Source organism: Phyllostomus discolor, chromosome 7 (genome assembly GCF_004126475.2).
Source record: "Phyllostomus discolor isolate MPI-MPIP mPhyDis1 chromosome 7, mPhyDis1.pri.v3, whole genome shotgun sequence".
Lineage (NCBI taxonomy): Eukaryota > Metazoa > Chordata > Mammalia > Chiroptera > Phyllostomidae > Phyllostomus > Phyllostomus discolor.
The window spans coordinates 28,262,106-28,285,748 of record NC_040909.2 but is presented as its reverse complement, the minus strand read 5'-3'; the positions used below and the strand labels follow the sequence as shown (position 1 = coordinate 28,285,748).

The 23,643-nt window shown below is 40.3% G+C and overlaps 1 protein-coding gene across 1 annotated transcript in view; it reads right to left on the bottom strand.

Moving 5' to 3' along the window:
* COL6A6 (collagen type VI alpha 6 chain) overlaps positions 1 to 23,643 on the bottom strand; it is a 135,291-nt gene that overhangs the window by 93,866 nt on the left and 17,782 nt on the right. The window contains exons 2-7 of the mRNA XM_028517855.2: positions 10,361 to 10,439; positions 10,140 to 10,237; positions 7,217 to 7,813; positions 5,317 to 5,937; positions 3,633 to 4,196; positions 2,273 to 2,830 (exon numbers count right to left, since the gene is read on the bottom strand). Of these exons, the coding sequence (XP_028373656.2) occupies positions 2,273 to 2,830; positions 3,633 to 4,196; positions 5,317 to 5,937; positions 7,217 to 7,813; positions 10,140 to 10,206 (2,407 nt within the window). The 5' untranslated portion in view covers positions 10,207 to 10,237; positions 10,361 to 10,439. The remainder of the gene's footprint in view (positions 1 to 2,272; positions 2,831 to 3,632; positions 4,197 to 5,316; positions 5,938 to 7,216; positions 7,814 to 10,139; positions 10,238 to 10,360; positions 10,440 to 23,643) is intronic.

Sequence of the window (23,643 nt, the reverse complement as noted above, 5' to 3'; positions counted from 1 at the left end):
ACGTAGCACTGTGTCTCTGCAGGCCTCCCCAAGGTATGTTCCAAATGTTAGCCCATCGACTCGGGAGAAAATAAAACCATGAGAACGTATTCGTCCATTCCTCCACCAGAGGTTTACCACTTTTCCTTCATTTGCCAGCCACTTGCTTGCTGCGTGGTAGGGCTGTTGAATACCCAAGGGCCAATATATTTACCCCCATCCACCCTGACTTCAAGAAAGGCTCAATAAGATGATAGAAAATATATACTGGTCTCTGCAGTTGCCGACACAAAGCTCTTGAAAGGCTTACAGTTTCCTAGGTGATAGAAGTGCCTTTTGTTTTAATGCTGAGACTCGGGATGGGAGCCTGCTGTGTGTTTCCTTCCTGTTATCTCCTGGAAGGAATGGCTCCTGGATGAGGGCTGGTTCCCAGAAAGACCATGCTTGGAATTTTCAGCCTCAGCCCCTACTTTCTTGAAAAGGGAGAAGGGCTGAAAATGGAGTTAATGATGGGTCCTCTCTGGGGTGCAGAGAGCTTCCGGGTTTGGTGACCACAGGAAGGTGCTGGGAGAGAGGGGTGCTTGGAGAGGGCATGGAATGTGGTACAGGCCCACGGCAGCTCTGCACCCCTTCCCTCATAACCTGCCCTGTGTGTTTTTTCCATCTGGATGTTCATCTGTATCCTTTATCATATCCTTTAATCGATGGTAAACGTGTTCTCCTGAGTTCTGTGAGCCCAAGGAGGGGGTCACTGAGCCTCCCATCTAGAGCAGTTTGGTCAGAAGCCCAGGTGATGACCTGGCCTTGTGACTGGTGTCTGAAGTGGGGGCAGGGGCAGTCTTATGGAACTGGGCCCTCAATCTGTGGGGTCTGATGCTGTTTCCAGGTGGATGGTGTCTGAGTTGAGTTGAATTCTTGGACACCCTGCTGATATCTGAAAATTGCTTGTTGATATGGGAAAAAAACCCTCTACACATTTGGTGACCAGAAGTGTCAGAGGTGAAGTGTGTCATGTGAACAGTAAAGAGGACAACAGGAAAGAAACACAGTAGGGAAGAGCTGGGGTTTTCCTTATATAGGAAAAAAATGAGGTTTTTCTTTATAGGCTGGTTCCACAAAAGAAAAAAACTATGTCTTTTTGGCCTTCAGCTGCCCTGGGGAGTCTGCTCCAATTACCTGGGGGACTGGAGGCAGATTGCTTGGGGTTAAGCACCCTTCAAAGAATAGGTATTTGATCCCAGTGAAATGGCCAGGAAAAACACTCCAGGTGCATTTCTTTTACCACAAAATGCAGACCACAATCAACCTTCTGGAGGGAGTTGAACAGAACTGTTATTTGAACAGAACAGTGCTTCTCCCTTTCCCTCAAAACTCCATTAAAACCATCTCCTTCACAGAGATTTTTCCAGAATGCTTCTGTCATCAAGCCCCATGAGTCACAGTATAAATAAATTCCTTATATTTACAGAACTTGTGTTTTATCACTTTCACTCCTCTGTAGCTTTAGGAGAGGAGGGCAGGGACTCTACTATTTACTTCTTTTGAAGGACCCCATGCTCAAGTTCCCCTACTATACTCCTCCTTTATATAGGATTTAAGAAATCTCAAAGTATTTTCACAAACATCATCTCATTTCATTGAAGTAATAATTTTTAAAAACTTTGGAATATGCTACCACATAGTAGATGTTAGGCCAAAGGGAGGCCACCTTGCCAACAGGTCATGCCCTCTATGGCCTGCCTGGGCAGCCCACACGTTGCCCAAGGGCTCAGCGTGGGCCTTTCATCTCTAGGTGGAACAGATTCTGTGCTGTAATTCATGCTCTAGAGTTTCCCACATGATCCAGCTAAAGCTCAATTCCAGCAAAGACCACCTTCTTGCTAAGTTTACTCATGTCCCATCCTGCTTTCCTTACTTGCCTTCCAAAAACACCTCCTCAATAAACCACTTCCATAAGAAGCCCTGACTCAGCTTCTGCCTCTAGGAAACCTGACCTAAAACCCAGTGTGATACCACTTCTCTTCAGTCTAGGGCTCCATTACCCCAGGGCTCTTCTTCTACAAATGGGAAAGAATCTAGGTGGATCAAAAATTGCTCCATAGTGACTCTAATTCAACAGTTCAATTGAGGAAAGTCACATTTCCTGTGTAAGTCAAAAGCCACCAGGATAAGCATTCCAACCAAACAAAAAGTTTCCAATGTTCAAATAGTAGTCTACTTAACTCAAGAAATAATGACTCACAGGGACACGTGGTACCTGGATAGCCCCACTAGTGGACAAGCCCAGGCCTACCTTCCTGGGGGCTGCATATTCCAAAAAAGAGATTGTCTTCAATGCTCTGCAGAATGTCAAAATTCTCAATATAGAAAACCATCTCTGGCCTCCCGCTGATCTCCTCCAGCTGGGCAACATTGGAGCCAAACACCCCCACAGAGTAGATAATGACGCCGTTTTGCCGAAGTGCTTCCGCTGGGTCCTTGACTGTGTCATGTGCTTCGCCGTCAGTGATGAGGATGAGAAACTTCCTGACGTTGGGCCGGGCCCCCTTGGCGGGGCTGAAGTACTGGGCCACAAAGGCCAGGGCACTGCCCGTCATCGTGGTTTCTTTCTTGTGTTCCATTCGGTCGATGGCATCCGAAATTTCACTCTGGGATGTGTATTTGTTGAGCTGAAACTCCTCCTTATTGACATCACTGAACTGGACCACGCCAATTTGCACACGATCTGCCCCAATCTGAGATTTGTTCACCAGGTTTTTCATGAAGGTTTTCATTTTCTTAAAGTTCTCATCTCCTATACTGCCAGAACTGTCCACCAGAAACATGATGTCAGCTTTCATCTCTTTGCAGGCTGTGTGGGAGAAAGTGAAATGTTTACTCATGTAAAAAAATAAATAAATTAAGAATGAACAGGAACATCCAAACCCAAATAATTCTATATTGAAGTTAAGGACTGGTAATGTTGGTAGCAGGTAAATAAAGCACTGGAGGCAGTAAAAGTAAGACTATTCTGTTTGTTATTTAGTAATTGGCTTTGGTGTATTATTCAGGGTTTGTTGACCTCGAGACTATTGACATTTTGGGGTGGATTATTTTCATCATGGAGGGCAGTCTGCACTGTAGGATTCTGTGGAATGGTTACCAGTAAGTAGCCCTGACCTCTACCCCTTAGATGCCAATAGCATTCACTTAGTTACGACAATAAGAAGTGTCTTTCAACATTGCCAAATGTCCCCTCAGGGGGCAAAATCCCCCCAGCCCCAGGTTTAAAACTACTGCTACAGCTCTAAAAGAATTCATAAAAGTTTTGTTAAAAAACAATTTAAATAAACCTGAAGTACTCCTTAAAATAAGAAATCATTTGATCATTTACACACGTAGTACCTAAGCAAATGTCTGTGTTAGTTGGGATTTGTAAGAAGAAGCTATTTAATACTCATAAGGGCAAAAGGAGGCACCAAGTATCTTTATGCCTCAGGTACAAATTAGAACAACACTACAACGGGCCCTCAGCTTTCTTCCAAAAACAAACACAGCTGCACAAGTCAACAAGTCTCAGCCCAGAAATTTGCCTCTCCAGACCTACAATGCCCAATATTGCAGGAAGGCAACCTGTGAGTTGCGGTCCACAGGTAAAGCCACCATTGTCCTACCTTCTTCAGCACAAATTTCCTGAACAACTTGGTTTCTTATGTCTTTCAAAGCGTCAAAGTCATGCACGTAGTGCACCCTCTTTTCCTCGCCCGCGATCTCTTGAAGCTGTGTTTGGTTGGCCTCCTTGATCCCGATGGCGTGAACGTGGATGAGCTCCTCCTCTCTCAGTCTTTTCACAGGCTCCAGGATGCTATCCTCTGACATGCTGTTGGTCAGGACAACAAGATGACACGGCACTCGGTTTCCTCGCTGCTGCTTTGCTTTTTGCAACAGCCCCAGGGTGAAATTCAGGGCTGCGCCTGTGTGCGTACCCCCACCCATCTGCCTGATGTTCTCAATGGCCTTTCCCAAATCGTGCTTGTTAGAGTACTTATTGATCTCAAATTCCAAATCCCAGCTGTCAGCAAACTGAACGGCCCCAACCCGCACGTTCTGGGGAGCGATGTTGAACATCTTTACAACCTCAGATAGGAATGTCTTCATTTCTTGGAAGTCTGTGGCCTGGATGTTCCAGGATCCATCAATGAGCAGATAGATGTCTGCTTCTTCAGTGTCCACACAACCTGAAAGGGAACCAAGAAGTTGAGTGCAGTGCTGGGACAAGTGTAAAGAAGAAATGGGAGTAGATGGTTAAGAACAACAAATATGAGCATCTTCAGACAAAAAAAAAAAAAAAAAAAAACAAGGGAAAGAGCTTCTAGGAGTAAAAGACATGCTCTGCTAGGGGAATAGTAGCATTGGTTGGGCCAAAGGAATTTCCTTTGACTGTTTAAGACTATTTTGATAATAGTCTTAATCAAGGTGAACTGAGACACAGTAAAAGATTAGGATGAAAATTTGAAGATGACTTTTTACAAGTCATTGCTCTCATTAGTGAGTAACTGCTTTACAAAAAAGTCAAGTGGTGTGCTGTGAGATGCAGAAAGTCTTTAACTGAACATTGTGGACATGCAAACTCTCTTTCTTGAAATCCTGAACCAATTATTTACTTCTCATTCACTCCTGATCAGCTAACAAAACTAGGGGTATTGCAAGTGGCCTTATATGTGCAGACAATGGCACTTTTATAGTGAACATGCTATAAATATTTGTTGAAGAATATATTTGTATGTGTATATACATACACAAAATATTTACAGAGCATACATGTGTATATATGAAGTATATAAAATACATGATCTCTGTCTCTCTAAACTTACAGATACTAGAATATTACTTCACAACAGATTACTTACAATGTCCTCAACCCAAACCATACCTCCTGTTCATTCTCTAAATTGCAATTTGAGGATGAGAGGAGAGGAGAAAGAAGAGAAAAGGTACAAAAAAAGAAACAAAGGAAAGAGCAGGGGAACATGAGAGGCAAAGGAGAAGGGAAAAAGTGAAAGAAGAAAAATAGCAAAGGGTGGTATTTTCTGGGGTGTTTTGTAAATAACAAAGAATCTAATCAAAGCTGCTCAAAGGAGGAGGTAAAAAGGGAAATCCTCGTGACCCATTCCAACACCACAATAGCTTTCATTTCCCCCCACTTACATTTCATGTGATCAAACTCAAGTAAGAAAGTAGGAACTTATTCTCACTCCCCTTTTTATAAGCCATCAATTGCTTTTGTAGACAGAATATATAAAAGACAAGACAAAAGAAAAAGGATTGAATAGTACTTCTCTCAGCAAAACACTGTACCTGATTTGAGGGTTTCGGTTCGTTCAGAAAACACAGAGACTGTGTGTGTTATCTGGTTCCTCAGCTTCTTCAGAAATGTCTGGTTGTGAGCAGCCAGATCAGAGAAGGTCTTCAGTTTGGAGACGTACAGCTCAGCAGGGTGCGACGCGATCTTTTTCAGCTGGCTCTTGCTGGCCCCCTCTATGCCCAGGGTGAAGACAGCCACTCCCTGACGCCGGAGGTTGACAGCTGCCTTGGTCACGTTGTCTTCTGATGGCCGGTGGGTCACCAGCACGGCAATCTGGGGCACCCCCTGATTCCTCCGACTGCCGTTCTGTGCAGTGAATACTTCCTCCCTTATCTTTCTGAGGGCTGCCCCAGTGTAGGCCTTCCCATCCTGAAGAAAGAGGCTCTGGATAGATTGGAGCACCTCCGATTTATTTATGCCCCTGCTCAGTGAATTTATCACCTGCGTCTCATTGCTGTAGGCCACCAGGCCAACCCTCATGCAATCTTCCTTTATGTCAAGAGCAGACACACTTTCACTGAGGAATTCCTTAAGGTAGTCTAAGTTCTCCTGGCTGCCGTTGATGGACATATCCAACAGGAACACAACATCGGCCACTGAAGGACCTCGGCACACTGTGGGCAAGGAAGGAAGGAGCACAATTTTAGCTGGAGGCTCGGCATCTCTGCTCAGCCTTACAAAGTGTGGAGAACATCTACCAGCACTTGTTTTGCTCTTAAAGAAAGAAGAAGGTATACACAGTGATTTTGAAGCTGATATCAGAGGGTCCTGGGTGCAAATATTGAATCTTAGCTAAACTCTGAGCTTCCATGTCCTCCTCTATAAATTGGAGATAATAGTGATATTTACCTCACAGAGTTGTTATGGGAGTTAGATGAGATAAGATGTTCAGCATGGGGTCTGGTGTATAAGAGTCATTTCAATGAACAGCAGCTACTACTATCATACTGAAGTCATTAAATATCAGTGCTGTTAAAATCAGCATAACCCAAATATTCCTAAGGGATGGTATTGGGGTACCAATTGTCCTTTTTCCATTTATTTGGGAAAGATACTAGTAATACGATCCATAGTTTCAGAGATTACCACAAGAAAAGCGTTCTCTATCAACAATAGATCATTTTATATATCATGTCATTCAATTTAACCAGAAATAGTGGGAGTTTCCAATGTTGCTTGTATGCTTTGAACAAATTGTTTTTGACTGGCTCTCCCCTGTCCCTCACGTGAATGATGTTCATAAACCCTTGGCCAGTGTTAATTAATAGGATAGTTCAAAGTCCCCAGGACAGCAGGATGGAGGTGGAGCAGTTATTTCAAAACAGAGAGGCAGGAAGGGAAGGGGTGTGAGGGTGAAGGCACCATGGGCCTAGGAATCGAAAGACCTGACCTAGCTCTGTCGTCACACTGCTGTCTGCCTGGCCCAGGTCACATCACCACCTCTAAGGATACCTACAAACTCCTCCCTGCAGATTAGGAACTTTGGACTACTTAAAATTGTTTCCAGCTCTGACATTCTGTTGCCAAGGATTTCTCCAGGAATAAAATTTACCTTTGAAAGGAACCAGTAATAAAACTACATAGCAACCAAAGCCCAGGGAGATAGCTCAGAGATAAGCTGATGGCCGGGAGAAAGCATCCCTGAATTTTAAGAAGCCTGTAAATTACGTGCAACATGGACAAAGAGAAAGATGGACCACCAAGGCACATGGGGGTTCGCTAAACTTAAAATGGCCACAATCAATGGGCCCCATTACATACAGATAACTAATAGCTAAAAATACAGTCTGGCTTTTGGGGGAAAGGGATGGTCACAGAGTCTTAATTCTCTCTCCGTGTTGATTTTTTAACAAAGCATTTTATCATCATTTCTATACGAGCACCCTAGCCCACCTTCAGCAGGAATATCATCGGCTGCTCCTTCGTTGTACTGAGCTGCGTCCTTGATGATCTGCGTCAGGTTCTGGGAGAAGGCGCTGAGGTCCCTGACCGTCCGGAGGCGGAAATGAAACTGGGCCGTGGCCATGGCCTTCAGGTCCTCCTCAGGCGCTGTCTGCAGCCCCACCGAGATGATTCTCACCCCGTCTTGCCGCAGAGCCTTGGAAGCCTCTTCCACGTCATCCTCGGATTCGGCCGAAGACAGGACCACCAGAATCGGCGGAAACAGTTTCTTATCTCTCCCGTTGGCCTGGCTGGAGAAGTAGGTCTTGTGAGCCTCCTGGAGAGCGTTCCCTACCCGCAGGGAGCCGCCCATGAACGCGAAGTTCTTCTTGAGGTGGTTCAGCATGGGGTTCTTGCTCTTGAAGGTGTTCAGCTGGAACTCATTGTGGAGCCTGTCGCTGTACTGGGCCAGGGCCACGCGGTATTTGTTGGCCTCTATGGGGAGACTGTTGACCATCTTGTTGATGAATGCTCTCACAAGAGGGAAGGACTTATTTCCTAGGTGATCCGAGCTGTCCACCAGAAATAGGACATCTGCATACTCAGGGGCTGCAAACCCACACACAAACAAGTCAACGAAGCATAAACTTTCAAAATGGACTACCATGTTTAATGTGAACCATAGGGGAAAAAATGTATTTTCCTATTTTATCTGCATTTTTAATACCTTCCCAATGAACTGAAAATAATAGCCTGGAATTACACACCCTCTCAAGAAAAAAAATAGTTATTTCTTAGGCTAATTCTTTATATATCCTCTCATTTAAACTGATTACAAATTTAAGCATCACTTTAGCAAGGAATTAGTTAATTAGAAATAGGTGAATTGAGAGTAAAAACTCCTGGGTTTTTATACTGTTAGTGGATAATTTCCCCTCATATCATTTTTTATTTTTGCTTTCAGAATTTGACCTCAATTCATATCAAGAGGATAAAAATTTTAATTGAGAACTAAACTGCTTCAAGTTTTTTTGAATGGAGGAATCTGGAAGATAATCCCTTACTGTGATTCCAGTGTAAACTCTGCAACAAAATAACCTGGTTGTGTCATAGCTATATTAGTTCTGTACGCCAGTGTCAAACTGATGAAGTTTAAAAAGCACCTAAAGGTCATAAAAATATGAGATCGCCTTACTCTATTTTAAAGTTATTTTCTTATTATAAAACTTTTTACAATATTTTTGATAAATCATATGAATGAGTGAGCATTACAGCTGGTAAATTTATTCTCACATATGTAACATGCGATAGAAACCAATATACCTTAAGCTGGGAAAATGATTATGGTTTTAGTTTCTATTGATACTAAACATATACACTTTTCCTATAGGAATACAATACTTTGCTGAACTTTTAAGGCTTCATTTAATGCCAGGTTCAATGCTGGGTATGTAGAGTTATATTTTCATGTGATAGCGAGTCACTTGGTTCAAGCACAAAATGCTGTTTATTGGTGATCTGTTGGTTTGAATTCACAGCTCTCACCACCTTAGTATATGATCTGGGCCTTGCCCGTGGAGGGAAGGGAAATGTCTGTGTGAGTCTGGGTGGTATATGTTTAGGGAAATATGATGCAGCTGGACAAGTAACAGAAGTCCTGACTAGCTCTACCAGTTCTGTCAAGCCATTCAATATACTTGGGCCTCAGTTTCCTCACCTTTAAAATGAGTACATTTAATGAGAAAATACCTAAGGTCCATCCTTGTTCTGAGATTCTGATTATCTGAAATGATTACCAGATAAATTCTAACACATGAAAATGACATCAATCTTTTCCTATGTACAGCTGCTAGGCAACCAGCTTTGGCACCCTGCCATCTCATTTCATTCTCTTTATAGCAGTCTGTTTGAGGCCTCGTGGACAAAACCACTCTTTCTTGTCTTCTAAATCTCCTAATTTCAGCCAGCTTGAGCTTCCTTTGATGGTTACAGAGCAGTAGCATTGTAGGGGAAGAAATAGGAGAGGGTGACTTAATATCTTCCTCCAGGAGAAGCCTGGAACCCCTACAAGGACTGTCAGGCAGGCCCTGCCCACGATAGTTCGACTTGTGACTGGAAGTGACATTTCTATTCATGGATACATGCCACACCTTATGTGGAAAAAGGAAATGTAGACAACTGGCCCATGAACTGGATTCAGATTCTGCTAAGCCCCATCACTATGTCTAAACTGTGGAACAATCTGGGGAAAAGTGTTGCCTTTCTTTAAAAAGCTTAATATCATATCCACTGAGACAGCAAAGGAAGATGTCTGCAGAACAAAGTCTTAGTTTATCTCTTCAGAAAACTTGCCACCAAGGTCAGAGCCCTTGAGAAAGCTTTAAAAAATAACATAGGTGGCCCCAGACATAAAGTGATCAGTATGAAAATTATTTAAGAAAAGGTAGAGGCAGAGAGGAGTAGGCCAGTATTTTGAGCCCAAGTCCACTGGATGTATATTGCTGACAGACAGTAGGCAGCTATGGTGCTTTTTCCTCAGAGTAAAAGCTCTTTTCTAAATAATAAAAGATAAACAGTTTAAATTGGAGTCAAATCTGGATGCTTAACCCAGATAATGTTTTGGCACAAATGAGTTAGGAAGAGACCTTCCAAAATTTCCAGGCCTGATCCTAATGGTAAGAGACAGAATTTTCTGCAACCTCCCAGAAGACTTAAAAGGGGTTGAAACTGAGGACAAAATAACAGCTCTTGTATCTTTCTATAATTTACAAGGAATAAATGATCTTCAAAAAGAAATGGAACTACCACCCCTACCCTGACCACCATTAAAATCAAAACAAAGTGAAACAAAACTCAACTTTTAAGTAAGTCAAAATAATATATTATCTATTTTTCAAAATGATAATTAAGAATTCTTTCCATTTTTTTTCCTTACCAGAATCTTGGTTTATAGAGACATGGGAGCAAATTATTATGAGGAACAAAATCAGCAGCATTTTCATGTTATGAACTGAAAAACTTCCCACTTGAAATCTGAAAAGTTGAAAAGAAAACCATCTAAAATTATTTTGGGTATTATTTGGGAAAAAGACACACACAAAAGAATATAATAAATTGGGTGCAACAGGGGATAAGGAATCTATGAGGTTCTCTGACCTTCTGATCTGTGAAGTGCCTCAGAGAAAAGTGAACCAGCAACATTTGCAGAAACACAGTTTCTCCTGGTCCCCAAACCCTGTAGAAACACAAGATTTTAGATCATCAGTAGGGGTGGCCAGAAGCATTCTACTTCCAACAATAGTATGTGCTCCTATTAGTCATTTTTCTAGTACCCTAGTATCATCCTCTGTCTACTCATTTACCAAGACATTTCAGAGTTCATGGCTGGGTAGTCTAAGACCTGATTTTGTAAGTGTTTGCAGATGTGGTCCTTTTTGAAAAATGTTTCTTTTCCCTACATAATTCATTAGAACGGTGACCATGTCCCTTCATCCTTGATGAAAGAAGACAAAAAAATTAGTGATCCTCCATATTCCACTCGATGTCTTGCTCCTCAGAATGACTCAGTTTGTACTGTTTCGCTTCCAGCTACCTAGAACCACATGAGGTAAGCGTTTTCCAATTCTAATTAGACCTAAGGCATTTCCAGCCACCTTCAATGTTTCATTTCATAGAATGAAACGGGATATTAAAGATATTGAAAATAGTAATTTTAATTATGTGTTGGGCTCATTCATTTGCTCATTCATCCACTGAATAAAAAGAAAATTGATCTGTGTGAATAAACCAGTGTCTGCTTCTTACTTTATTTTTACCCAAATGTGTATTTGCAATGTTATACATGGTTGTCTCACTCCTTTGTCAGGCAGGATCCTGGTGCTTAATATTTCCCCCCTTCAGAAAAGGTGCCTTTGCCAAGAAGTCACATCCCTGTTTTCTCACCTACTTTATCATCCCTCTTGACATTTTGGAATTTGGGACTTTTCTATTCCTTCATAAGAGGCCTAGATGAGATAAATTTTTCAGGCTGTAAATCAATTTATCAATCCTAGTCCAGAGGTAGTCAGTGAGCTGGAAGGGACTCTTAAGTGGGTGGTGTTTTTTTTTGTTTGTTTGTTTGTTTGTTTTCAATTCAGCCCTATCATTGTAGAGGAATTCTAGTTCCAAAGTAAACCATTCCAAGGAAAAACCAGGTCATACCATCTGTACAAGTTTCCCGCCAATGTGTATAACGATAACAATACACCCTACCTTTGCTGTGCCTTCAGTGTGTACCATGCCCTGTGCAGACAGCTTTACATTTGTTCTCCTATTTGAAACTGATAATGAACCTAGTAGCAGGTGATATTATTGCTCCAATTGTACAGATAAGGAAGGGTATTCATGAAGCAGACAAAACTGACTCAAGGGCACATCAGTTCAATGGGCCACAGTTCAGACTACAGCCGAGACCTGTCTGACTCAAAAATCTGTGTTTTCAGACTCAGTTACTCTGCATCCTAAACTGAGTCTTGTAAACACGGCAAGGGTCTCCAGGTGTCTTTGTTCTACGCCTTTTTTTCTGAGTGTCAGGAAATACTGATATTAGTTTTCATGGCTGTTTAAGTTTTACTTTTCAAAACTAGAGCTTTATGCTAGTCACTTATTTTTCTGCTTATATTATGAGTTTTATAAATAAATGCTATTTTTAGGAGTTATAAGCGGGAAACAGAGTGAATGCTTCAGGAAGAGTCCACAGGAGAAATGTCAGAGATGGAAAGGAAGGAGTGCTGAACAAAAGTTAGAAGCTGGATAGCAAAGTGAGGATTTTAGGTAAGGCCGGGACACTCCCAAAGCAGCAGGTAGTATCTAGGAAGTTCCCCCATGCAGATGGTCAATGCCACTGGTACAGTAGAAGTTGAGTTCCATGGGATTGCATCTAATAAAACAATTTTCTTGCAGTCTCTTAATGGAATCCAATATCTGGCATGCTATAAGGCTGTGTAACACTGTGAAAACCCAGTGAAAGCTTCTCTTGATGTGCTCATGCACCTGATTTGTATTGTGTGGTAGGGCTAAACCTCCAAGTTCATGCTTGGGAGGCTTAGGTTTATTTTTACCACATCAAAAGACCGATGAGTTGCCTATAACTTGTACATAGTTTTACCACTAGACCTCACTGGGATTTACATAATTAAATTTTTAAAACATTTTATTTCTTTACTTTTAGAGAAGGAAGGGAGGGAGATAGAGAGAGAGAAACATCAATGTGCGGTTGCTGGGGTCATGGCCTGCAACCCAGGCATGTACCCTGACTGGGAATTGAACCTGTGACACTTTGGTCCGCAGCCTGCACTCATCCACTGAGCTACACCAGCCAGGGCTAAATTTTTTAAATAAATTTTAAAAATTTATGAGGGGAGAATGAAGGAGAAATTTACTTAAAGTAACCACATAAAATTTAAATTCACACTATACTCCATCTTAATGTAACAACAGCGAGAGTGCTTGCTTCTCATTAAGGAAATACTCTCAAAGGTACGAACCTCTAATCTCAATTTGTTGTACTGCATTTATTTTAAATCAGGCAAGCCAAAGCTAATATACCTCTTTTGGAAGTTTTATGTTATAAAAAGCCTTTTGAAAAATATGGATCTCTGTAAACTTTCTGTTGAGAAGGTAGAATGGTTCTAATTTAAACTACAGCTGCAAAAGTAACACAGCCAACCAACCCCTGGCTTCAAATCATAATATTTAGAACTTATGCAACACTTCTCTTGAGGCTATCAAGGACCAGTGGTTCGTGGAGACCTCTGCTTCATAGAAGCCAATTCATAATCTAGTACATATCTTCCAAGAAAAACATTTAGAGCCCAGAAGGAATATAAGAGAAACTTCAGCAGAATTAAAATAATACCATTTCTTTCCTTTGAACTGAGCATGCAAGATACAACATTTCTAAATACTAATTTTATTTTTCTTCAGAAATGAGGATATTGTCAGCTGTCGCACTGGAAGAAACAACACTGGGTCTGTACCCCACAGTCCAACTAAGTGGTTGTTTAACCTCTGGTTTCTTACTAGTTTTGCTCCTCAAACCTTTTCTGCTTCTCAGAAGTCAACAGATAGAAAGAAAAACATTCACAGACAGACTTAAGTTCATGTTGAAATGCTGCAGGATGAATCTTTGGAACACAACTGAAACAAGTAAACACTGAACCAATGATGGCGTGCACAACGACACATGCAAGCACTCATGGGGCATGCAAAGCATGTTGTTCTATTGTTAATGTTGCACTTCCCCCAGTTGCTGTTTGTGCTGATCATATTGAACAAGGTCATGCAGGTGACCTTGCCATGTTATAAAAGGAACACTCTTTGGTGCTGAGGCATGCTTTGTGCAGTGGAAAGAGAACAAGCTACAAAGCTTCATGACCTGGCTTTCACTTCATTCCGAAAATGCTGTGTCTTTAAAAAACACCACCTCATTTTGGTGCATTCCTAATCTGTAGCAGAAGGGGTTGTAGAAGGTATTCACACAACTGTGAAGTGGTATAGTATTATTTAAAAGTGGACTTGTAAAGATATATTGTAGCTCTAGTGTAAATACTAAAAACAGTAAAAAAATAAGTATAACTAATATGTTATGAAAGGAAATAAAATGTAATCATATAAAATGCTCAAAATATCAAAAGCCATAAAATGAGTGGAAGACAAAAATAGGATATCAATGGTCTGAATGCACTAATTAAAAGAGGTCATCAGGGTGGATCAAAAAACAAGACTGAATTCTGTGTTGTCTACAAGAAACCCACTTGAAATAGAGACGCATATAGATTAAAAGTAAATTGGCACAGAAAAATATACCATGTTAACACTAATGATAAAAAAGCAGGAGTAGCTGTAATAATTTCAGAAAGAGCAGACCTCACAGAAAGGAGAGTTATCAGGAATAAAGAGCGGCATTACATAATGCTGAAGGGGCCAGTTCTCTGGGGAATCATAACATTCTTTAACATGTATGCACCTATCAACAGAGCTTCAAAATACACAAGGGAAAAAACTGAGAAAAACACAAGGAGAAATAGACAAATCTACTATTAGAACTGGAGAATTCAATATCCCTCTACCAAAAATAGACAGACCCAGCAGACAGAAAATCAATAAGGGTATGGGTGAATTCAACACCATTATTAATCAACTGGGTATAATGGGCATCTTTAGACTATTTCACTCCACAACAGCAGAACACACATTCTTCTCAAGCTCACATAGATTGTTTATCAACCATAAAATACACCTTAAATTTAAAAGAACAGAAGTCATACAATGTCTACTCTCAAACCACAATGGAATTGAACTAGAAATCAATAACAGAAAGATCACTGTAATATCCCCAAAATGTTGAAGATTAAACAAGACACTACTAAACAAAACATGGTCAAAGAAGAAGTATCCAGAGAAACTAAAAATTAGAAATCAAAATAAACACATAACATCATAATTTGTGGGATGCAATGGCAAGGCTTAGAGGTAAATTTATAGCATTGAATGTATACATCAGGAAAAAAAGAGGAAATTAAATCCAAAGTAAGCAGAAGAAATAAAAATAGAGTAGAAATTAATAAAATTAAAAATAGGGAATTGATTCTGAGAGTCACCAAAACCAAAAGTTGGTTCTTTGAGGTCAATAAGATTAATAATCCTCCACCCAGGCTAACTAAGGCAAAAACAGAGAGGACACAGATTTCTGACAACAGAAATGAAAGAGCAGACATCACCATGGATCCCATGGATGTCAAAAGGATAACCAAAGAGTACTTTGAACAACACTACACCCTCGAATTCCATAACCCAGATGAAATGGGTCAATTCCTTGAACAGCACAATCTGTCAAACTCACAAAAAGAAATAGACAACCTCAATAGGCCTATATTTAATGAAGAAATTAAGTCAATAATTAATTACCTTTCCAAATAGAAAACGCCAGGAGCAGATGGGTTCACTAAGGAATTTAGCCAAATATTTAAGGAAGAAATAATGCCAATGCTCTATAATTTCTTTAAGAATACAGAAGCAAAAAAGAATAATTTCTAACTCATTTTATAAGCCTAGTGTTCCCCTAATGCCAAAATCTAACAAACATATTATAAGAAAACTACAAAGCAGTAGCATTATAGATGCAAACACCCTCAATAAAATAATAATATATCCAGACCAGCAATGTATAAAAAGAATTACACATCATAACCAAATCAGATTTATTCCAATCTTCTTGATTCCAAATCAGAAGTATGCAAGGCTAGTACAACCCTGGAAAATCAATTAATGTAATCCATCACATCAATGAGCTAAAAAAGAGAAGTCACATGATCACATCAACAAATACAGAAAAAACTGTTTGACAAAACTTAACACCTATACATGATAAAAGCTCTCAGTAAACTAGGCATAGAGGGATATACTTCTTTGACTTGACCAAGACTGTCTACAAAAACCTACAGCTAACATTATACTTTATGACACGAAACTCAAAACTTTCCCACAAAGATCTGGAATGAAGCAAGGAAGTCCACTCTCACTGCTGTCTTTCAGCATCACACTGAAAGCCCTAGCTGAGGGGTGTCAAACTCATTTTCACTGGAGGCCATATTGGCTATGTGGTTGCTTTCAAAGGGCCAAAATTAATTTCAGGACTGTGTAAATGTAACTACTCCTTAACTGTTAAGGAGTGGAAATTACATTGGGCCCTTTGAAGGCAACTGTGAGGCTGATGTGGCCCCTGCCCTGCCGTGACTAATGCAGTGAGACAAAAAGTATGTGGTATCCATGCAATCCCTATCAAACCCCAATGGCATTTTCACAGAAACAGAAAAAATGATTCTAAAAATTTTTTGGAACAACAAAAGACCCAAACAGTCAAAGCAATCTTGAGAAAAAGAACAAAGTTGCAGGTGCCGTGCTCCCTGATTTCAAACTATTATAGAGGTACTGTAGTATCACACTTTATCACACTGGCATAAAAACAGACATGTGGATCAATGGTACAGAATAAAGAGTCCAGAAATAAACCCACAGATACAGAATCAATTAATTTATAACAAAGGAGCCAAGAATATACCACAGGAAAGTGGCAATCCTTTTAATAAAGGGTCTTGGGAAAACCGGATGGTCACATGCCAAAGAATGAAGCTGGACCACTGTCTTACACTGCACACAACAGTTAACTCAAAATAGATTAAAGCTTGAACATAACACCTGAAACCATCAAACTACTAGAAGTAAACACAGGTCTTGGCAATGGTTTTTTGAACCCGACATCAAAAACAATAGCAACAAAAGCAAAAATAAACAAGTGGGGCTACATTAAACTAACAATCTTCTGTACAGCAAAGAAAACTATCAACAAAATAAAAAGGCAACCTCCTGCATGGGAGAAAATATTTGCAAATCAGCCCTGGCTGGTGTGGCTCAGTGGATTGAGTGCGGGCCTGCAAATCAAAGGGTCACTGGTTTGATTCCCAGTCAGGGTACATGCCTGGGTTGTAGGCCAGATGCCCAGTGGGGGGTGTTCAAGAGGCAACCACACATTAATGTTTCTCTCCTTCTCATTCTCCCTCCCTTCCCCTCTCTAAAAATGAGTAACTAATATCTTCAACATTTAAAAAAAATTTGCAAATCACATATCTGATAAGGGGTTAATATGCAAAATATATAAAGAACTCATATAATTCAATAGCAAAATAATAATACTGATTGACAACAGGTCCATAAATGATGCTCAACATCATTAATCATCAGAGAAACGCAAATCAAAGCCATAACAAGTTATCATCTCACACCTGTTAGAATGGCTACTATCAAAAGACAAGAAATAAATGTTGGTGAGACTGTGGAGAAAAAGAAACCCTTGTGCACTGTTGGTGGGAATGTAAACTGGTGCAGCCACTATGGAGGTTCCTAAAAAATTAAAAACAGAACTACCGTATGGTTCAGCAATTCTACTTCTGGATCGTATGGTATTTCTATGTGAAGAAAACAAAACAGTAACTTGAAAAGATATATGCACCATCATGTTTACTGCATTATTTACAACAGCCAAGATATAGACACAACCTAAATATCCATCAATTGATGAATAAAAAATTGTGGTGTATAGATACAATGGAATATTGTTCAGCCATAAAAAAAATACACAAGGAAATCCTCCCATTTGCAACCATATGGATGGAGTTTGAAGGCATGATGCTAACTGAAATAAGTCAGACAGACAAGTACCATATGATCTCTCTGATATTTGGAATCTAAAAAAAACAAAACAAAATGAAAAACTCAGGCTTATAGATACAGAGAACAGACTGGCGGTTACCAGAGGCTGGGGTGAGGCTTGGAAATAATTAGCCAAGGAGCAAAAGCAGTACAATGGAAATAAGGGAATCTTTTTAAACAAACAGTGCTGGAACCACTGAACATTCACATGCCAAAACCAGAATCTAATCATAGGCTTTACACTGTGCACAAAAACTAACTCAAAATGAATCACAAACCTAAATATGAAATGTGAGACTATAAAACACTTGAAGACAACTTGAAGAATAAAATCTAGATGACCTTGAGTTTGGCTAAGACTTTTTTTAGGCATAACAGCAAAGACACAATCCATGAAAGAAATTTTGGATAAACTGCACTTCATTAAAATTAAAAACTTCTGAAATATAAAGAAAATGTCAAAACTCAACAATAAGAAAACCAACTGCCTGGTTTAAAAATGGGCCAAAGACCTTAGCAGGCACCTTAAAGGAGACTTACATCAGACAATGAGCACATTGAAGACATATTCCACATCACATATCATCAGGGAATGCACATGAAACAACTAGAGACCACTACACATAGAATGGCCAAAATCCAAAACACTGACACCAGCAAATGATGGAGAGGATGCAGAGCAGCCAAAGCGCTCACAAATTGCTGGTGGGAATGCAAAATGGCACAGCCACTTTGGAGGACAGCTTGGCAGTTTCTGACAAAACTAAACATACTCTACCAAATGGCCCAGCAACTCTACTCCTTGGTTCTTATCCAAAAAAAGTTGATAACTTATTTTCACACAAAACCCCGCAAATAGGTTTATTATAGCAGCTTTATTCACAATTGTCAAAACCTGGAAACAACCAAGATGTCCTTTAGCTGGTGAATGAATAAACAATGGGGTGTCTAGATGATGGAATATATTCAGCAATAAAAATGAGCTATTAAACAGTGGAAAGACATGGAGGAGACGTAGATGCCTATTACTAAGTAAATGATGCAATCTGAAAAGGCTGCAGACTATACGATTCTAAGCATATAACATTCTGAAAAGGCATAGTAGAGAGATCTGTGGTTGCCAGGGTTGGGGGAAGGAGGTATGAATAGACAGAGCACAGAGTATTTCTGAGGCAGTACAACTACTGTGTGTATGATACTGTAATGGTATTCTGTAATGGTTACTGCAATGGTGGATACATGTCATTACAGATTTATCCAAACCCACTGAACGTACAATGCCAAGAATGAGCCCTAATGCAAACTACAGACTTTGATTGGTAATGGTGTCCATGGAGGTTTATCAATTGCAACAAATGTACACTGTGCTGGAAGATGCTGACGAAGGGGGAGGCTGTTCAGGGGTAGGGGCAGTGGGTACATGGGGAAGCCCTTTATCTTCTACTCACTTTTTCTCTGAGTATAAAACTTCTCTAAAAAATGAAGTCTATGTTTTTAAAAAAGCAAAGGAGTAATTAAGATCCAGGATAGTGGTTACATAGGATGTGGGAGGCAGGGGTATGGCATTGGAAGGGAACATATTATGGATATGTTATTAATCTTCTAGTTTTCATGTGGGTAGTTTGATAGGTTTATTATTAACAAGTAAAAAAAATAATATTTAGGAAAGTCATGCACACCCATGGATGAGAGTGTGTAATGAACAAAGGGTTAGGGCAAATCCAATTCTGTGTTCCTGAGATCCAATAAATGTATAAAAAAAAAGTTTTTTGATTAAATATAATGAGAGGGAAAAATCAGCTAATTAGGTGACATGTTGAGGGCAGTTATGGAACAATCACAGGGAGAAATTTGTCTTCTAACACTCATCTGTGATAAGTTTTGTATTAATGGGATGGGAAACAAGGAAGCAAGAATATATTCTGGTCAAGAACTTTCCCCAAGTTTATAACTCCGCCTGGCATGCTACAGGGCCTAATTAAAGGTACTCAAATAAAATTTTACCCATGATACATCACCTTGCACCATCGTGATTCCAGTACCAGACACCTCTAACTGCTCACAAAAATGTATGCTGCCTCCTCCACACTTCAGAGTTGTCATTGAGCTGTGGCTGCCAGCTGGGGACCACATGTCCCAGATGCACTTGCAGTGGCTGAATAAGTTCCAGCCAGAGGAACATGTGCAGAAGTGATGTCACACACTTCCAGGCCTAGCCTCACTCTTTCCACAGGGTGTTCCTCCATCTCTTTCTCCCTCCATGTGGCTTGCGTGGACACAACCTCAAGAGCCAAATGTTGAAGATGGCAGAGCTACTCTCACCTAGGGACCTGAATGACGGTGCAGAGAGGGGCTGCCCCATGTGCTTATCCACCTACTGCTCTTAAGTTAGTAACAATGGAACTTACTATTGCACTTTCCAGAACTTACTGTATACATTTTGGGGTTTCCAGTACACATTGCTACAGCAGCAAGCATCCCACCCAACACCTGTGTTGGTAGGACAGCATGAAATAGCGGGGATGGGGGGGAAATTGTGATCTGGACATAGGAGGAGGCAAATAAATTTCTGAGGCTCAGGGGGAATCACTCCTCTGAAAATGACTTGGCAACCCCCAATAGTGAAGTCATACCCCAGTCACACTGTGACCCAGCAGTAGTTTGTGAAGACTAGTGGTTAAATCATGGGTTCTGGTGTCAGGACTGATTAAACCCTGGCTGTTGGCTCACTACCCGAGTGACCAGGGTGGGTAATGTAATCCCTTCAAACCTGTTTCTCAGCTATAAAATGATGCCAGTAACCACACCCACTGCAGGGAAGTGTTGTGGGGGTCACACGAACTGATACGTAAAAAGGAGGTGGCGCAGCATCTGTTTTGCTGTAGATAGTACACAGATGTTATTTTTATTCTTGTTATTACCATCTTCATAATGGACAGCTTGTGAGGAGGGCAATCTAGAAAAGGTACTGGCTAATAAATACCCTGGAAAGGAACTATGATTCTGTCCTCTCCTGAAGTCTTTCCCCTACATATTTCCAAACCCTAGATTTTTGATTAATTAAATACAGTTGAGAAAAGGGGAAAACATCAGGCAATTAAGCCCAAGAGCCCAGTGACAGGTTGAGGGCAGATATGGGGCAGGTACAGGGAGACATCTGTCCCTCTGAGAATACTCTGTGGTAAGTTTTGTATTAATGCAATGAGAAACAGGGAAGTGAGGCATAACGTTTTGTGAAGGTATAACATTTTACACCTTTTCATAAGTCCCTCCATAGCCATTATGTCCCTGAATCTGGGCAACACCCCTGTGAGGTAAGTAGGAATTACTATTCCCATTTTACAAAAGGAAACATCTGACGCTTAGCAAGACAGAGCATTTCCCCAGGTCCCAGCTGGCCCTCGTGTTCTGAGTTCATTGCTTTTTCAGCTCCAACATATTGCTTTCCTTGAGGCAAAGCCTTGCATGCTATCCAGCTCTCTGAGGATGAAGATCTATCGAATGCATTAGAATGCAGTGGATAAGCTATATTTGTAATTATATTTTACTGGAAATTATTCTTTAAATTGTCTTCTTTTTCAATGAATGAGTATCAACTCCTGTGAATTTGTTTACAGCTGATCCCACCAAGTCTGAATAGAGGCTCCTCATCTTCAAGATGCTGTTTTTCTCTATTTGGCTAAAGCTACAATACAAAAAGGCAGCCATACTGACACAATTTACCAAGCCAACAATGACATCAGCCAGTCTGAGATGTGTCCAGCAATACCCAGAAGGACCAGAGATGCAATAAAGTATGTCAGGTTACTGATAAAATAGTTATTCATTACAGTTAATCAAAAGCATACATGGCTTAGGACGGCAGGAAATAGGAATCAGAGCTAACCGCTCCTCTCTAATACCCTGGCAGGTAAGCCCAAAGTAGACATTTAACAAATATCTACTAATTGTTGGTCTCCTAAGTTTCAGGCTTGGCAAAGCAAGAAGTGACTGAAGAGATTCGGACACAAAGTGACATTCTGAAGTTGGCATGAATTTTCTCTATCAATTTTGAAAAATATTCTGACTTTGCATTAAGCAAAGAAAGTAGAGCATTCCTCATAAGATTGCTGGTTTGACCGGCTATGGCTGGGGGAAGAGTTTCCGAAATGAGTAAGAACAACCAGTACTCAGTGAGCACAAGTGCCAGGCATTGTTCTAAGGGCTACATAATCCTCTTAACAACCCAGTGAGTGTGAATAAATACTGGACTCATTTTACAGATGAAACTGAGTCAGAGAGTTAAGCAGCTTTGCCAAAAGTCACATGGCTACTAATTGATGGAAGTGGAATCAACTAATCAATCAAGTGTGAATACAGTGTGCTCAACTATGTTGGCCTGTGTTGACGGACATCAACCCACCATCTAATTATTGAGCTGTAACAAATACAGGAGTGGGCCAAAGTAAGTTTACCGTTGTAGTACAAAAAAATAGTACAATGCTTCAATAATAAACTCTGTGTTTTGCATATTAAGTGTAAGTCTACAGTTAACTGTTAAATTATGCACAGCTAATTATGGCTACCACCTCAGTAAATGGCACCGCTACTACGACGTTGCCCATGCTAGAAACACAGGCATTATCACCGCTTCCTCTCTTTCTCTTCACACGTGTAAGCAAAGAGTGTTGGCTTTATTTTTAAAAGTAGATCTCAGTTCCAGCCATTTCTCAACACCTTTTTTACCTCTATCCTGATCTAAGACACTATCATCTTACCTGGATTTTAGCAAAAGCCTACTAATTAATTCAACTCCCTGCTTCTCTCTCTTGCCCAACTATAGATTTTTCTCACGTATTTTATTTTAAACTAAAAAATGAGATCATATCACACATCTACTCAAAATTCCTTACCATGTCCATGGAGACCCTACGTGGTCTGGCTCCTTTAACCCTCTGACCTTATCTCCTTCCTCTTTTCCCCTCTCCAAATTATTCCTGCTCCAGCTGCCTTGCTTTTCCTTGAACAGGATAAGCTTGCTCGACCCCAGAGCCTTTGAATTGTCTGCTTCCTCACTCTGCTTAGCTGTTTACATATCATGTCTTCCTTAGACTTTTGGTTAATACCCTACTGAAAATAATTTCACCTTACATACTTCTCCCAGCTCCTTCACAGTATTGACTGTAGAAAAACAAAATAGTTTGGGGTGTTTTAAGATCTGTGCAACTAAAATATTCAGCAATAATCACACAGACAATGAGAGAGATTATTCAAGAAAAACATAGATCTTTATTAAGGTTAAACTCTGATAAAACCAAAGACTCTCCAGAAGCAATCTGACAGAATGCAAACCAAAATCATTGTGACTTTGGAAGACATTCTTAAGGAAGATAGAATAGAGCACAGACCATGAAGGAATAAATGCAAGTACATTAAAGTGTTAGATGTTGACAAGACATCATAAATAAGAAATAAGCAGCTAGCCTAGAGGAGAGACATATTTAACCAACAACAGATTAACACCCGGAATATGGGAAGTAGTTCTACAAATCGATGAGGAACTATTAAATGCAGTAGAAAAATGGACAGTGGATACAGATAGGCAATTCACAGCAGAGGTGACCTGAGTGTTCAGCAGACACATGAAAAGATCCTTAACCTTACCAGGTACAGGGAAATGCACATTAAAACAATGATGAGACATCACTTCCCCCCTACTAGACTGACAATGCCAAAGGCTGACAAGGATGTAGGAATATTGGAGCTCATGTACCTGGCTGGTGGGAGTATAATTTGATATACTCACTTTGGAGAGCAATTTGGCAATACCTAGTAAAATTAAAGATGACCCAGAAATTTAATTTAATGTAAATGCCCTAGAGAAACTCTGGTACGTGTGTGCAAGAAGACTTCTATGAACATTTATAAAACTTGCAAATCACCTAAATGTTCATGAAGAGGAAAAAGGAGTGATAAATCTGGTGCATACTCATAGATGGGGATATTATTCAAGCATTAAATGAATGATTTACCATAGCCTGCTTTGACAGGAATACTGTATTTCGCCATGTATAATGTGCACCCACATTTTGTGAGCATTATACACAGGATCATTATACCCATGTAAAATGCACATCCTTATTTTTACCTAGAAAATGTGGGCAAAAAAGCATGCATTCTATCCAGAAGAATATAGGTTACTCTCAAAACAG